Consider the following 18,707-nt stretch of genomic DNA (forward strand, 5'->3'; position numbering starts at 1 on the left):
TGTTTATTAAATATGCGAAACGAATAATCTCTCACCTGACGACGTTGGATTGCGAATTTGGCGTACTGCTGACCGGGGTACTGTGATGAGAGGATGATGTCACCGGTGGTTGAGTAGACACCGGCAGGCTGCTGCTCGTCATACTTGGTGTTGTTGAGCTACTACTGCTAGCTGGCGGCGTCTTGTGACTCTTGCTTGACTTAGCTGCTCGACCACGAAAACGTAAACATAATTGTACATCTACGATTCATCTAAATCTAAATTATCTTCGAAAAAAATGTCCGCATTCATCTCAATCCAAAACCGGCAAGGCTGTCAATTGTTACGAAAGTAAGTTTATACTTTGAAAAGTTTCTACCTCATTAACAAGTAACCTTGTTTAACTCGAACTTGAGAGAAATTTTAAAATTATATTATAACTTCAAATATAAATAAAAATATACAAAACTCAAACATCTTGCCCGCAAAATAGAAAATAATTACAGTGATAAATAAAATTACGAGAAAAAGCTACGTAGATATAGCTTAGATAAAAACAAATATAAAAATATATCGTAAACAAAAAGCAAGAAGTAAAAATTGTGTCTCATCAGACAATTCTTTAATATTTAGCGTTAAAAAGAGAAAACAGTTAAAAATATTCCGAGTGACGTTGTTATCTCGAAAAGACTCGGCGATTGAGGATTAAGAGAACGGAGGCGAACGTTTCTCGAGCATTGTATTATGCAATATTGTCGTTGTTACTTACACTTACTGGACTTGTGGGACGAGAGGGACGGGGGATTAAGTAGAGAGGCGGGATAGGGTGGCAGGAGGCTCTCGGTACCGGGCGGAAATCCTGGGAGTCCTGCCGCTCCTTGTAGCCTCGCGAGGTAGTCTTGCGCCGCCAGATGAGAGGCCATTGTCCACCATGCAGTGGCTGCTGGGTTGATGCCTGCAACACGAAAGATACATCCGGTAAATCCGCCCGGTCTATAAAATTCGATCTCGAAACACTGCTCAACGCTCGATTGTCTGGGTCTGGATGAGCCAATGAGAGATAGATACAACAAAAAATATTTTTCTAAAAGAGACGTCTTACAAATAAGTAAATTTGAAATCTAAATTGTGAAGTCTAAAATAGTCAAGATGTCTTATGGAAAAAAAAAAGATTGAGGTCGTATAGTGCATTCAATCAAACATACAAAACATGCTCTATTGCACCAATAGTCCATATTTTGTATGTTTCATTGAACACTCGACTTACCCTAATTGACAGGACTTTCAGAAACGTATGAAGGAGGGATGAGTATAAGAGACGGATGTGAAGAGACGGAGGGTTAGTGGAAAATTTACTTACCCAGACTTGCAGCTTGACTGGCGGCCACGCTGAGCGTACCGAGGCTGCTGTGAGGGTACGGGGACGGGGGTGGTGCCGAGGCTGGTGTGTGACCCCCAAAGCCAGGCGCTGAGCCCCCTCGGCCCAGAATAGCGTAAGCCGAGGGCAAATGGGGAGCCCCCAGGCCATAACCACCCGGCATCCCGCCGAAGAGTGACGACGCTGCGCTGTCGCCTCGAGACCAGTATGCTGCTAAAATTAGAATCGGGGAGACCGTTATGAATGGGTGCAAATCCGCAAATTTGGCACGTATCTCTTACGTAAGCTCAATAAGTGACGTCCGAGCGAATAACGCTGTTTCGTTGAGAAATCGCATCGAAGCAGAAATAAAGTTAATTAGATAATAAGAACGCTGTCTATCTCATAATATAGAACACTTATCGATATATAATAGACCGGAAATGTCAATTTCGAATCGTTGATTTTCTACCTTGTCTAGCAAAATCGACAACTATTTGTATAGTTTATTTTTACTGATAAGTATTTACATACTTACGATAAGTAGACTACTTTTCTCAGTTGTCGCAAATAATTCCAACAGTTCTATTTTCTATGACTAGTCGTACTTTATAGAATATAATTCAGCATTACTCTATTTAATGGTGATAACCTCGATTTTGTGGTATTGAACGAACAGTGCGATAACTGTTTTGCATAGACTCATGTCGATGCCTAGCGTATTGCGTATCAAAACCTGCCTGCGGCGATTTGAGTAAATTAATTAATTACCCAGTAGCAACGTGTATGTCATTTGTTTACGTGATAATGCCGCACGTTAGAGCAATAACGCTAATTTATAGAGTTCTATCGTGCGATGGAATACATTTACGCGTTCGCGGAAAAATCGTACGATAGCGAAGCGTACACCCACGCGAATCTCGTGTGCGACGAATAAATATATTGCTCATTGGGAAATGATTTCGTTACAAATGCACCGTAAATGTTTGCGAACAATTCGAGATTGTTAAACATGTCGTGATAATTTTGTAATAAAATGTTTTTTTTCCTTCCGTGCGAAATATTTTGCAATATTCTGAACGAGGCAAAAATATATGTGCATCGAGTGTACGAATACATGTTCCACCAAATTGTGAATTTTTTTGCTTATAAATTACACTTGCGCAAAGGAGTCCAAACAAACCAGGTCTTCTTAACAATTCCACAATTAAAATCTCTACCAAATCGTGTTACCGCATTAACCGTTACAGGCGTTATAATAATAACAATGAAGCACCCTCTGTAACACAAGAGTGGATAAGTGATATAATTGAATAAATTATGCATGTGTGTTATAATTTTAGAAAACTAAATGCATGTATTCAATGCAAACGTGATGAACGAAATAAATTCATGCATGCTAAGAATTTGTTAGGATAAAAAATATCAGTCCTACATTAGCCCGACATTAGCGAAAATTAAGTAATTTTTGTTTAATAGATATTTTAATAAAAAAATCTTAATCATACTTTTTTCTTATCGCAAAATATTTTATTTTTGAGAAAAAACCACGATATTTCTAAAAAAAAAAAAAATGAGATCAAAGAATTCTTATAGCTGAAGAAATGTGAAACTCTTTAACTTGATTGCGCAATTTTTATTTAGAAATTCGAGTTTAATGAGCGAATTGTCGTAGGAAATAAGTTCATCATGCAGTCTTACGATATTAGTTTTGCAAATGGTTGTACCCAATCGCTCGTATATATATATATATATACGCGTCGTATTCGCGCAATTTATTGTTACGAATGCCGACGCAAATGTACCGTTGATTTTCTACGAGTGCGACGGCCTTGAGCAAGGCCGTGGCATTGAAATCTGAGCGCCGCTTTAATTTATACCGGTCGTTGAACTCCGTACTCCGGCTTATACGACTGCTTCACCCAGTGAGCAGCCATCGTCGCCGTTGCAGCCGCATAATAGTTTACGTGCATACGCATGTGTTTACAATGCACTGCCGCTGCTGAATACAGTGAATGAGACACACGAGATCAAAGTTTCATTCGTCATCGATTTTCTACGGTCTTTAAACATTCTGCGCGAAACATCGTCGGAAATGGTCGGAAACTGAGAAACGAGCGTTTGATGTTTTTACGAGAGGTTAAAAATTCAACTTTCTTTCTTTTTTTTTTTTCTTCTTTCTCCTATTTATCTTCTTTTTCAACGTGGCGTTCAGCATGATCGTAAGTAAATTGCGGACCTAGAATTGAGTTGGCTCAGTTCCATAATATGTCGATGTACCAAAAGATCCGATAACCACGAGAGAAAGAAAGTTAGCCGAATGTGATATTTGAAAAGGCATTAATCAATCAATAGCTATATAACCTTTCGCGCTTTTTAATTCACTAAGCCCCGTCGTAATTTCATTCACCATCAATTTCCTGGACGCTACACAATATAGTTCGTGTATACCGTCCGGCTCCTGACCTCGATTGTCCATGGCGACCCTACAATAACGCGCGGAACAATTTTCTTTTCTTAATGACTTAACGACGAGCGGAAAGTCATATCGTGCCTTCCTCTTTAATCTAGATACTTTAACAGCAGTCCATTATTCGAACAACCGGCGGCCGACTAACGCAATAACTGTGGCCGCCATTTTCGAATACATTTGATGTAACGTTGCCGTGTCGGAGCTCGTATAAAGACAGTCGATAAAATACAGCTCGTTGGAAGGAGCGGCGGCGGCGACGGGCGCTACGTTTCCGTGTCCCAACGTTGCCTTTCCATTCGACATGAAACTACATTAACATGTATTCACGAGTGGCATGACCTAATATCGTCGGATGGAAATTACGCCCTTATCGATTCGATACGACATAAACGACTTGATGCCTCGAATAAATCAATGTTTTGTTTGGATTATCATAATGCAGCGTGCACGGATATATTCTTGTGAAAAAGAAGAAATGCGAGATGTGAAACGTGTTAGATTAACGAGTACCAATCAATCGAGTTCAAGAGATACTTTGCTCTTTCACGTTGAACTGGTTATTTGATGACACTGCTGTTACTCGATCTATCTTGCATTTGTAAGACGTCTTTGAACATCTTTTCTGTATTTTCAACACTATCGTGTCTCTAGATATTAGAATATAAATCAAAGCGTGCGCTTATTTATATAGATTTGTTGTGAGTTGCAACAATTTGTGTTATCATAGATTTTTATACTATTTACATCGTTACACGTGATGTAAATATAGTATTTATCGCTTTAGCGCGTTTAATTATATCTCGTAGTATTCTAGATATTACTATATATATGTATATTTAATATTATTATTTGCATATACAATATTTATATTACAGATATTATTATTATTTATGTATAAATCGCTTTATAACTTTATTACTCTTTATTATTTTCTGTATGAGGCTTTAAATCGAATCATTATAAATGTAAAGTCTACATTTCTCCAGACTATTAATTATCATAACGCGGCTTGTAATTTATCACGATCAATATCGCTTGCTTATATTCCATACAAATTAATTGGAATATCATGCACCGCGACATTTTTCTAATCAGTGATACTAGATGGAAGAATGCGATATATTAAATACTCGATAATAATATTCTCACGTACATTTAATATAGGGATACAAAATGTGTGGCTGCCGGATTATAAGTTTTATATATCTGATTCGCCCGAGAGAAGGATTTTAATCCTGCGGCATACGAGATATTAAACGCAACAAATGCGATGCATCCGACATTAACTTTATCGTGACGCATACAAATCGAGTTTGGGAAACAAAACTGTAAGATACTTTATTTATTATGCAAACGTTAAACAATTCTACATTACTATACATCCTACAATTTGCAGTATCAGTTATTATTTTAGAATAAGACCGTACAATTCTCTTATCGTTACTTCTCATTAAATCTCGCAGATTATTGACGCGCAATAATGTAAGAAATAATTGCAATATTTGAACCGTCGAGATTCTGCTACAACTCGCGCGTATATCGATAAGTATCGCAGTTTAATCTTTAAAGGAATAGAAAAAATTGTTATGCGTTCAAGATAGGATACTATATTGAGATAAGAATCATATCGGACGACATTGCGAGGATCGGTAATTCAGAGGTAGATCTCACGCGTGCGATTCTTAAACCAAATATACTGGCTGGAGGAAGCTCTCCTGGAATAAGCTGCGCTCAAGACTCGGGGAGATAATTCTCTCCGCGGGTTAGGTTCGAATCGTAATTGCATCGAGGTGAGAGAAGCAGGCGAGAATCGCGCACTGAACGTTGACGGTATACGCGCGCGAATACGAACCATTATCCCTGAACGTAATTGCACTACACTTCGCTCGTGCGCAACCTCTCCTTCCCATTACAGCGTCGCCATAGCATTGCCCGTTGCCAGCATTCGCAGTTTCACAGCGCGACTGAATGTAATAAATGCACCAGGCTGTCTCCCAATTAGTATTCTCAATGATTTCACATAAGTCTTACATCATTCTGATCGGCGGGAAAGACTCCGGACACGTCACTCCGCGAGACTTTTCGCGTTTGAAGAAAATCAAAGGAGGTCTCCGTGTATTAAATTAAATTAAATGATTTTAACAAACGTTTAAATTTAACATTAATTAACTACCTGCTGAAGAAACGACGTAACGCAACGCGGCGAAGGTCGAGACGACCTAGGAGGCGAGCCTCGGGGAACGATTGCAATCGCCAGCTTCGTGATCTCTAATCCACCGCCAGTCACGCGCGAACGAAACGGTCGGAAATGCAGATAAGCCGAAGCCGGCGGCAAGTCGACGTATCTCAGAGGCCGCGGCGATGCGTCACGTCTATCGATTTGTGATTAAGCATTCGTACGAGCGTGCGATGGAGGGGTGGAATCGCGGAAGAGTGCGACGGAGTGGTGCGGACCGGCGACGAGTGCGAGAGCGAAAGAGAGGATCGTATGGTGGGGTCATCGCCGTTCGTCCGGTTGGCACACGTCATCATCGCTGCCGTCCACGTTCGTTCGGACGCGACGCGACGCGTCGCGCCGCGTCGCTAATTTCCTGTTTTTCGTACCGTACTAATGAAGGACTCTCTTTCTCATCCCCGTTGTTCTTCTCTCTCTCTCTTCCCCCTAATCGACGAACTCGAGAGCCACTATTGCAGTCCAAGGAGGAGAGGGGATTGAAAATTGAGGCCACTTTGACCTCCCGACTTGTATTTTCACATTTTGAAATTGATACCTGCGTAGGCACGTGTGATACGCATTTTGTATATTTCTTTCATTCTAAAAATATCGGTGTGGATTTGATATGACCACCATGTGGTGTCTTCTCATCGTGTTGATGATTATGTACATAAATATTAATATCACGGATTTTAAATATCCACACAATGATGGTGTGATAAAACACCAAGGGTGTAAATAACACACACCATGTTGGTATTAATATTAATATGAAATTATACATATAGCATGATGTTAAATTCACACCAGTTTTTTTATAGAGTGTATTTTATAGAGATATTTTACAGGATCGTTGATTGTCATACGAAGAATATTTTTCTGTAATAATTTTGCACAGCTCATTCTCTATACACGGAAAAAATAATTTCACTAAAATATCTAAAAATTCAGGTATAGATCTAAAAATAATGTTGGATCAAAATAATTAAGTAAAAAAAATCAAGCATATGAGGAATGCTACAAAATTTAACATTCTAGCAATCAGCTCGAGCGTCCTATAATATAATTATTTTTTGATGGTCCATAAAATTGTTTTTAGATCTGTAAATAGCTAAACTTTTAGATACTTCAGTAAAATCCTCCTTTATATATATATATCGTATCTGTTGCACTGTTCAAATCGTCGATTTAAGTGACTTTTTGTACTTCAAAACGGAGGCATGATTCTTTGCAACACGAGAACGAAAATTCAATTTGTAAAACGGTACAAAGACATAGCGAACTGCATTAGGAAACTTTTTCTGAGTTCCGATGACTTTTTGCTTCATTCTGTCGGCACTTTATTCGAGAGTTTCAAGGTAACGTTACCAAGTGAAAACGGCACGTTTGTTTTCTTTCACGTCTCTATGTTTCTGAGAGAAATCGAAGTCGACAATTAAGAGTTAATTAGTAGATACGAACAATTACTTAATTGTACTATGCTTTTAGAGACTCCGACATTATTCTGTGACATTGTATTCTTATCACAAAGATTAAGATTACACAGTAATTAACATCTTATTTTAATAGAGAACTATCGGTTTGCTGTAGCGGAGGCGAAGTAAAGACAGTCGATAGTACGTCGCAATATAATTTAAACGTATGGTCCTGACAGTACGTTTATCCGCGGATATATCGGATGCCATAGTAAATTTAGCCCCTGCCAATCCAAGCCGGCGAGAATGTCCGACCGGTAGATCGTTGACATCCCGCGGCTTAAATCGGAATTGCTCGCCTCCAAAACATCAACGTTCCGAGCACTTCTAATAAAACCGCAGCGACGGCCTGCGCTGTAGTGCGCCGTTTATAATAAGCAAAGCTAAAGCTGGAGACGGAACGTTTTTAATCCTTCCCCGCTGCGTTTGCGAGTTACAACGTATGCAGTAGGATTTATCGAAGCCCAGCGAATATGCTGCGCTTCAGTTTGAAATTTAATCAAGTTGATCAATTTAATCAATTTAATGAAGCAAGGTAAGAGATAAGAAATAACGATTGTAATAAATTGGCCGAAATAATAACATTTGCTTTAATCGTAAACACATTAAATACGTTTTAGCTAAACCTTTAATTACCCGCGCGAGGTCGTCTCAAATCATTTCGTTCGACGTGTATTTTCGCGCGACTAACTAAAAGTTAAAATTGAATCCTGCAAGTCTAATGTTAGATCCTAATAAATTCGAAATTATGTAAGTCTCTAAGGAAATTATTATTCTAATTATTTATAAAGACCAGTAATTGATCAAATTTTGTAATTAGTATCATAAAGCGTTTACGCTTAGTGCTAATCGTTCACGATATTATCCAATAATAGCGATAATTAAAGATAGTGATTTAGCGCAAGTAATGCAAGGAGATAATCTTCATTCGATGATTCCAACGCCGCGCCGTCGCGCGTCGGTCCGGCAGAACAAAGCGGATAGGAGTCTACAAGGAGGATCTCGACATGCGGCGGAGTATGCACGCACGCACGCACGCACGCACGCACGCACGCATGCACGCCAGCGAGACTGCGAGAGAATTCCGACGTGGCAGCGAAACACGCTCCGTGCGCCGCGGGCTTAAGCGAGATGAAACGAGATGAGAGCGCGGTCGCGCTGTAGCAGCATCTCGGTCGTTCGGAAGAGGAGAGCCGAGAGCGTGTTCGTTCGGTCCGTGAGCTGGGAAAATGGCCGTGTTATTAAATCGATCGGTGCTCCGGCCAGTGGGGAGGGGTCGGAGCCGGGCCTGGGGTTTAGGGCGAGGTGGAGAAGACGGGGCGAGCGCGACGTGCGTATTATAGATATATGCGGGGCTGATGAGCGCGCGCGGCAGCCGACCGGTGGAAAGGGACCGAGGATTACGAGTGGTGGCCCTTACTCGCCCCGGAGAAGCGACCAGACCTGCGTATACCCGGTACTTTCGGCGCTTGCTGGCTTGCTTGCGCGCGGCGAAAACAGGCAAGAATTGGGAGCGAAGCGAAGGGGAGAAAAAAGAAAGAAAGAGGACGAGATGAGGCCTGCCGCGATGCGGAAGACACGATTTTTGGATTCTGCTTCGTTATAGCGAGAAAAGAGAAGTTTTAGTTCCTCTCAGTTTTAAGTACTTCAAAGGAATACATGAAGATGATAATTTTTTTTTAAGTCAGTTCGGTCGATTGGTCGCGAAATTTTAATACAGAAATTCGAGCAATGCAAATTATAGATGTCTTTTAAAATTTTAGAAATGATTTTTAGTAATCACACAAGTTTAATTAGCCGATATTATGTGAATAGAAATTATTCGCAGCTGGACGCGCTATCAACTTTCCCAACGATCATTTTATGATGCTAATTTTCGCTTGATCGACGTTAACGACCCTACGATTTTCCGCGGTAAAAGCGCAACGTATAGGAAACACGCGCATTTGCTCGCCCATAATTTCCCCCGCGGTGCGGCGTCGTTAGAATTGAAAATGGCCAAGTGCTACTCCCGACTATCGCGGAACACGTAACGTAACTTCTCGTCGCTATTTTCGGGCGCAGAATATACGGCTGGAATTTTTTCGGTGCACAGGCCCCGACGACAGGAACGTGCCAGGAAGAAAATAGCCCGGACCAACGGCGCGTCGCGTAACGACGCGGATCTTGCGGCCTGGAAAGACGACGCGACGCGACGCGACGGCGAGCAACTTCCACGAAAATCAACCCATGTCGCTGTTACGAACACGTGCACATGCTAGGAGTAACAATTAGGTGTACTGTGAGTGAACGACGCGAGATATTCGCCTTGAGGCCTTTCACAGCAAGAAGACGTGCTGATCATTTAATTATTTAATTGTGATCAGCTTGCTATTACAATAGATTAATTCATTTCGCCATTAATAAATGGTAAAAGTTAGATGATATATCTATGTTGAAAGAATAAAGAATTATAATATAAAATATATATATATATAAAAAGATTAAAAATAAAGAACTGTTATGATTTAAAAAACACATAACCCTATAATATCGAATCATTTGCTAAAAATTATTTCAAGTTACGGGAGATTAATATTAAAATTTATTCTACACTATGATTATATTGATCTCGGATTTGCAGAAAGTCGCATCGTCGTTTTTCGATTAAACTCACTATCATTCGCGTTGCGCCAAATCGAACGCGGTCAAAAAAAAAAAAAAAAAAAGTATCGAGCGATTTATAGATCATAAATTTCTTCACGAACAGATGTTGAAGCCGTGTTCCATGTGTGTAACTCACGACTGGGAGAGCAAAGGGTAATAAGTCGCAAACTCGCGCGAAAGTACTGTTCTTATAAAATAAACTATTGCCGGCATCTGCGCGCGAGAGAAATAAATTCACTCAGAATCTCAACGGTTGTCTCGTATTCCTTCTCGATATACACCCTCCTGTGTAAGAAGGGCGAAATATGTAAACAAAGTCAATCTGTAATAATTAATGTACAATAAAAAAAAAATTTTATAAAGTCCCAATCGATGTAAAACAATTAATAGAACACGTAACTCTAAATTTTATCGAACAGAGAGTTTTAGGACGGGAAACGAATTATAAAGGATAAAGCATAATTTTTCAAACGTTAATATACTTAAACATCCAATACTCTTTATTATCGAGTAATAAAATTATATAATTGAAATACGTAGAATTGATGGTTTCCAAAGTTTTAAAATTTTAAATATAAAGACACTATTGGATTCAATATTGGTTAGCTCGTTCATTAAGCAAGATGTAGTATAATTTATCCATTTCGAGCGCGTAACGAGTTTTTACCCGCAAACGTGCGGTGCAGAAAATATCACGCCTCTAGTAGTGCATTATTTTGCGCGTCACGAGTAAAATCCGCTTTACCGAACGAGGTCTTAATAAACCGGTCCTGTCCCCAATTACGGCATTGAAATAGCCGCTCGGACACACAGCGGTCAAAAATTAATAAAATATATTTAACGAGACCTTGCGCGGCGGCCAACTCTTGCCGTCGTGCGTTACGATAATCGCGTTTGCGCCGGATGTGAAAATACCGATTTTACAACTTCGCTACGGCGCGGGTGAAGTTACAATTTTCGAAGCCGTCCAGGATCTCGAGCCGCTCTCTATGTCGAATTCCTCGCGTTCACCACCGTTGCCGCGTGCAAGTTTATCATATTACGTATACTTGCCGTTCCAACATTTAGAAACTAGCGCGTAACTGTAACTCGTATAATATAATTTACAACGAAGCGGAACGTATTTTCCGTCCATCGGCCGCCGGTAACAAGTTACGACGACGAATAGTCCGGGCGACATCAAACATATTAAAATCCGCGGGTCTGAGCGATTTTCCACCCTCGGATCCCGGGCGAGCGCTTTGACGTTCGTAAAAAAAACCGCAATTACTAGCGTTCAACCTAATACAAAGTCGATACGAGGTAAATCCCGGGGTCGCGGTCTGCGTTCTCTTTCTCTTCTCCGTCACCCCGCGACGCGGCCTCGTCATTATTTCGGATCATAACTGTCCAATCCCGATCGAGGGGCGATGATCCCACCCCCCCCCATCCGTCCCCCAGGCTCTTTGTGACGAAGAGAGGCTGGCGGATGGATCGATCGAGAGATCGGAATGTCGGGACGGCAGTAGATAACGACGAGAGCGACGACGACACGATGGCTGGCTCGCCTCCAAATCCGTTTAATTTCGTTTACAGAACGCGAGGAGCAGCAACGGCAATCTTGCCGGCTGTTACCCGTTTACTAGAATCACGCGAATGCATCGCAACGGGATTACCGAGATTCATCATATTCACGTCGAATCGGACTGATCACGTTCAACGACGCACAATTGACGTTTGAACATCGAACACATCAAACAGCTGATTTCACGACGCGGAGATGACAAAAAATGATCTTAAGGTTTTTTAAGAAAATACTGGGAATGTCATCGTATTTAAATTGATGATAAACCCAAATTAGAACATGCATTTTTTCTCGTTCGCAACTGATGTCTTTAAAGGTACCATCGAATTTTTATGAATTTTGAGATAGATAAATTTAAATCTGTAGAAAGTAAGTAAATACAATCCAATGTCTATGATAGTAAAATCTCGTTAAAGCTTTGACAAATATACCAGAATTTTTTTCAGATTTTTATATAATCTGAAACAATAAAAAAATTTACTGTTTCTCGAACACTGTTATTGCGGAAGGGTTAGGTTACGAAATAATTATTTAAAAGACTTGTTTGTCGGCATCTTTACGTGACCTAAAAACTTAAACTTTTTACAAGAATTCATTCAGAATTGAAACTTTTTTTACATTATTAACTTGATAATTTTTTAATCAATTATTAAATACTTCATAATAATTCTTAAATGTTTAAAATACAAAATGTAACATTCGTTAAATATCGAAGAATTTTCTCGTCACTCATACGTGGAATCTTCCTTGTGTAATTTACACTCGGATTACCGTAGGTGGAGAGGTCGGTATTAAGGTGGCCTCAGGCTTAACCCGTTTCTGTGCCACCTAATCGCGTTACTCTCCTAGCTAGCGTATTTCCTTCTTCGGATATAATCAGGTGAGCCAAACGCGTAAGTTTATTAGCCGTGACGTAAACTTGACGAAATTGCAGTTAGGAGGTCCGCAAAGTTATCGATTCATCGACGGGTCGTTAGGTCGGGAAAAAGTACGGTCGGGGGAAACGGCAGGTAGACAGACCGAACGAAATTGGAGAAGAAAATAGATTACTCGGCAATTCGTGTGCAGCTCACTCTGCGAACGAAAAACATATGCAATATGACATACGAAACGATATTTCGTACGTGAATTGTGCGTCAGAAAAACTGTAAAGTGCTCATTTTTTGTTACGAACTATGGATGCTTTTCATTTAATGACACAAACATTACTCTATCTTTCTTCATATTCAAAGAGTAACAAAGATAAGAAGACACTTGTGTCGACTTGTGTCATCAAATGGAAAGTATCCTACATATGGATATATATATTTAAGTTTATTAAGATCCAGAGACACGATAATGTCTCGACGCTAAGAGAATATAGTTTCTTGACACCCGGTAGAATTAGCCATGCGCGTAATTTTCAAACCGGTTAAGTATGATACGTAAACGTTACATAAATAGATTAATAAATTAATAGGTTAAGGGTCATTTATACGTGCACGGTAAGTAATAAATGCACTTTCTTTTCTCTCCTTTTTCTTTCTTCCTTTCCGCAGATATTCGTATTTAAAAAGTTAGGAAGCATAGGTTTGTGTTGTTATTACTGTATATATCTAATTACATTAAGATATACGTATATACAGTAAGGTTGGAAATAAATTATTCTATGTATAAAGTTTCGCTTCCACAAACTTTGTTAGCTTCGACAGTGAAATACATTTCGAACAGCTGTTGCTCTAAATCTCCTTAGCCAACATCGTCTGCATTCCTTTCAATGACGTAGCGAGTCAATTGCATGCAAAAATGGACGAATTATCTCCTTAATTTAATTTAACTTATCCAACATGTGAACTGGAACACTATCTAACAATAGATGAGAATAAGAGTAAATAGAGTACTATCCGTCAAATCTATTAATGCTGTTACTTGCAATTTTAAACGTAAGAACGGATAAATAATTGATATCGAACGACAATCACTTATCTTTCCAATTTCAAAAATTCAAAGAAACGATATCTACTTTGTGTAGTGTTCTTTCTAACATCATGCCGTGGATATTTTTCGCCTGTCTCCGACGTGAGACAGCCCACGATTCTCACACGTGATACGTACCGTCCGCCAATCCTCTTCCCATCCTCTCCCGTTCTCTCGAGATATAAGATCATTCGACAAAGAAGATACCACCACGAGCGTATGTACAACGAAAGGTATCGGCGGTTCAAAGTCCACCTGAAGCTACGTGCATTATGCAGCGTATTACGAGGCGGTCGTGACACGCAGAAAATATCCCGCTCAGGCAATCCCACGAAAGAAGAAATTTCCCTCGGTTACATTATTCAGTGGCTTAATGTTTCAAGGGGAGGTGATGTGCGGGAGCGTATATTCCTGAAAGTCGATTGATATTTTTGTATTTCTCGGCTGGATGCGTCTCACAGGATACACGCGAAGTACACACGCAGTCCCTTTCTCGTCCACGTGTCCCCCGTAGCTCTTCTCCGCCTCCCGCCCCCCTTGCTCTCTCTCTCTCTCTCTCTCACGGTCGTTTTTTTTCATCGCCTCGAGAGCCCCGTGTATGTACCGAATTCGAAGCACGGTAAACGCATTTATCAAGCCACGCAAGCGTTACGCGAGTGGAAACGAGAGAGCGATGGGTGCGCGTGTTGCGTTCGTACAGTGGCGTAGCTACCCTTCTTTCGTTATTATTCATGAATCTTTTTATTTACCTAATTGCATGCATGTTTAGGTTCTTGTCAATTCATATGTGCGGTTTAATACACTTTAGAAGAAAAAAATAATAATATACACCGAGCGTATATTAAAACTAAAATTAATAGATAACGCAGCAAGCGGTATCATAAGAGCCAGTTGGCATTTGTGTGAAATTATATGTTAAAACAACACCGAGTAGCAATTTACGTGCGAAAAGTACGAATTTAAGTTAATTAAAATAATTTCTAAATATATAATCAACCAAAAGAGTACGTAATAAACGATACCGAAACTACCGATAATAATATCTACCCCTTCGATAAATGGTAATAAATTATGAATAACTCCGGATTGACGTTAAATATCAATTTTGTATTCTAATATTAAATTAATTATCGTTATCATTAAGTCAACATCAAATAAATCAAATTAAAATAAATATATTAATATTTATCGATACAAATAAGCGTATGGATATGATTTCACTTAATAATTAGGGAGTAACGTTTAATTAAAATTAAAAGAAACGAAAAAATGTCATTTCTTCGTAGATTTTCCGCGCATATCTTGCACGTTAAAGAAACGAGGCGTGTGTCGCTGCGTTCATGGATCTTTATAATTTTATTTATTCACGCTATATAATAGCTACACCCCTGACTCGTATGTAGCCGGCGGCCACGTGTGTGAGTCTGACATACTATCGCGTTCGTGCACGTACAAACGAGAGGGGCGTCGTTTGCACCGAGTTAAAGTATGTACTCGCATTTACGCATTCTCTCGCACCGGCCACGTGCACGCGTAAACGACAATAGTTAACGCATGCACATAAACTATGCAAATGATCTTTCTAGATGCAATCTATGCAGATAACGCGAAATCTATGTAAACATTGCCATAATAGCTGTAACTACTCGTACCTTTTTTTTTTTACGTATGCAAAACAATCGTCCAAACGGAATAAAGCTATTAAAGCGCTTTCTCTCTCCCTCTCTCTCTTTCTCTCTCTCTCTTTTCATCTGAATTCGTCTGAACATTATGTTTCCCGAATGTTACATTTACTGAATCGTTGTATCAATAACACAAATTATTACAATGCTTAATACATTGAGTGGAATATTTAATACACGATAAAAATATTAAGTACGAGTATTTTACAGCGTATTTTATGCTAAAATTAAAAGTTCATTTCGCATTTGCATCAATTGCATTTGTTCATATCTTTGGCGAAATAAATTCGTACGTCAGAGATTTTCTGATTGAAGTTCGAGATAATAGATTTCCATTTGGCATCGAGTGGCATACAAAATTCTGAAAGGAAACTGATAAGGGTTAACCCTCGAATATAGAGTAAAGAATATTTTTCTCGCGTTAAACTCGCGTAGAAAATACTGGAAATGTTTCACTAGGGATTTATTGCGTCACTCACGTTTTAATCGCGTCTCCGTTCGCGTCTTCGATCGAGCTCGCCGGCGCGCATGGCGGTACGATGAGCTCGACAACAAACGAGCTTTAAGAGGAGACCATGGCTCGCCCGGCGGTGTTCGTGTCGGGTGTGGGTGGTAAAACCGTCAGGTCGCGAAGGGTCACAGAGCAATGGAATCGCAAACGAGCGGTAAGAGAGAGAGAAAGGGAGGCATAGAGAGGGGCACGAGAGCGAGACGGAGAATGCAACAGGAACACAAAGAACGAACGAGGCGGACGGAGAGAAAGAAGGAAAAGAGACAGTAATTTTTTCCTGCGCTCGATTCTTCGTCTTTTATTTCCCACGAATGACAGCGTTTTATTTGCGACGTACGACACAAGCTAACGATGATGCATGCGCGAGAGACAAACGAGCGCGATAAAGACCTCAATAAACGAAACGTCGTATAGCGTTGCTCTGATAAAGGAATGAAAAAAAAAAAAAAAATAATCCAATTAGCCGTCATATCATTAACGTTGCATAATGTGGCACTTGGTGAAATTTTATTCGAAGACTTCATAAAAGAGTCCTGCTTATTCGATCGTCGAACCTTTCAGCAGCATGGATTATCCGTACGCAAAGTTATCCACGTGCGCAAATTTCACGTTATCATAACTAATTTGGCATACAATAGAGAGAGAGAGAGAGAGGGAGAGAGAATGTATGTATACCTTGTGATTATCATATCAAGGGAATCAAGAGAAGATAACCGAGACTAAGGAGAGAAACTGCAGTACAGCGGAGAAGTATCGTTTACCCGCATAGACCTTTCCGTTTCCCTACTTTGCCTAAATGACGGCGTCTTCTCATCTCACGGCGCACTCTCGTTGTAGCGCTGATACCGCCGCGAGTTCTCCGCCCTCGAGATATTAACGATGCCGAGAGGTCGACGTCGACGTCAAGACGAGGGAAGCGGCGGTGACGGCGGCGGCAATGGTGGTATGGATGTGGGACGGGTATATATCGCAAGCCCCGGATATGGTAGCTTCAAACGAAAACTCTGCCGCGTCCAACGAGTTTGTATCGAGCGTAGGAGGTAAAAGCACCACGGGGTTGTGGAGAGAGAGGGATATATAGAGACGGACAGAGAGACCGCGGATAAAGGTAGAACGTGAAAGAGAAGGCGAATGAAGCTTCGAATGAAACAGGACGTAGGGTGGATCGACGAGCGCGAACGAGAGATAGCCAAAAAGAAAGAGCGAGAAAGAAAGGGGGAGGAGAGAGGAAGCGAAGAGAACGTGATAGCGCGAAAAGAGAGCAAGAAAGAGAGACAGAGAGAGGAGCTTCTCGTAGCGCGCGCGATGCTGCTGTTGCTGCAGAACGAGGCAGGGACGAGGGAAACGAGGAACGCGAGAGGGGTGGGGAAACTGCCGCAGACCGAGGTCTGCCCGTGGTAGGCGAGGTGAGGTGGCAATCAATAAATATACAGAACCGGCGAAGAGTGAGGGAGACAGAGGGTGGCCGAGCGACTGAGCAAGCGAGTAAGCAAGCGAACGAACGAGCGGCGACCGACCGAGAGTGAGAGAACGATGGGAAAGAGAGAGAAACGCCTCGCCAGTTGCGTCTGTCCGATCGTTCGTTCGTTCGTTCGTTCGCTCGTTCATTCGTTCGTTCGTTCGTTCTTGCGTCCCCAAAGCCCTACGGACCTAAACCCGGAGTGAGAAAGGAGAAAAACCAACTGGCGTGACGGAGAGGATCGAGCGAGATAGCGCGGGCGAAAAAAGTCGCCGGCGAAGACGGAGACGGATGACAGCGATGGACAGGAAACTCGGGTAGCGCGCGGAGAAAGGAGAGAGAAGAGCAAGACAGAAAATGCATCGGAGGGCAACTTGGGAGAGAGAGAGAGAGAGAGAGAGAGAGAGATCCCGCCCGAAGAATGAGAGGAGAGGGCGGCTCGATGGCGGTCCAGGAAATACGAAGAGGGACGACATGGGTCGAAGGTGAAGGGACGAAATAAACGACGAGGTCCCGTCTCCGTTGAGAGTGACGGAGATCCTACCCAGCGAGGAAATAAGAGAGGCTTTCGGAGTGAAATCGAAACGAGCTGAGAAATGAGCGCAGAATGCACTTCGGGTTGCATTAACGATCTGTTTTGTACTCGCGTACAGAAAATGCACGTGACTTACCGGATAAATAAATACATATCTTTTTTGTGTAAACTGTTAGATTAATTTTTCATATTTGTTATTAAAGTGCAATTATCACCTCTTACTTATTTCATACCACACGGAGAAATCTGTTCGATAACTCTTTATTATAAATCTATCATTCTATAATTTTCAAATTTGGAGCGTTGTCTTTTTTCATTAATTTGTATTTTTTTCTCACACGTAAAGTGTGATTAATTTCCAATAATAATTGAGCGATACTTTAAACTGTAGATGCTTTAAAATGAGATAAATAAGAAATATAATTCCAACAATTATAAAAATATAAAAAAAAAAGATACAAGCGTCGAAATTTCAAACTAAATAAGCTTTTACGAAAAATTATTAATATTTTTTAATTTTATGAAAAACCATTGAAGAATCATCGAGATCTCAATTTGCCAACCGATTCTACTTTTCATAGCTGAATATGGTTCTCACTTAGGTGAATGTGAAAAAGTTTAGGGCAATGTATCTAGAAGTAGCACTCGGAACGAGTCTGGACGACGAGCGCGAGTTCTCTCCTTTGTCGCGAGGAATCGGTCGAGGATCAACGGAAGGAGCCTCGATAACCTTGGAAGGAGAGAAAGGCTGGGTAGGATGTGCGCGCGCGGGACTAATTGATTTCGAGACGGAGTGGAGGAGAGAGAGAGAGAGAGAGAGAGGGGGGGGGGGAGGGGGAGAGAGAGAGGCTCTTC

General features: G+C 40.9%; 1 protein-coding gene across 16 annotated transcripts in view; it reads right to left on the reverse strand.

Moving 5' to 3' along the window:
• LOC105148652 (bromodomain adjacent to zinc finger domain protein 2B) overlaps window positions 1-18,707 on the reverse strand; it is a 158,960-nt gene that overhangs the window by 24,656 nt on the left and 115,597 nt on the right. For 14 of the 16 annotated variants that reach the window (XM_087402863.1, XM_087402866.1, XM_087402865.1 and 11 more), the window contains 3 exons: window positions 1,340-1,570; window positions 749-934; window positions 36-204 (listed from right to left, as the gene is read on the reverse strand). In XM_087402863.1, coding sequence (XP_087258989.1) covers window positions 36-204; window positions 749-934; window positions 1,340-1,570 — 586 coding nt within the window. The remainder of the gene's footprint in view (window positions 1-35; window positions 205-748; window positions 935-1,339; window positions 1,571-18,707) is intronic. The other 2 variants (XM_087402861.1, XM_087402872.1) reach the window with 1 other exon arrangement.

Source organism: Acromyrmex echinatior, chromosome 2 (assembly GCF_024713525.1).
Source record: "Acromyrmex echinatior isolate Ae372 chromosome 2, ASM2471352v2, whole genome shotgun sequence".
In the NCBI taxonomy this organism is placed as follows: domain Eukaryota; kingdom Metazoa; phylum Arthropoda; class Insecta; order Hymenoptera; family Formicidae; genus Acromyrmex; species Acromyrmex echinatior.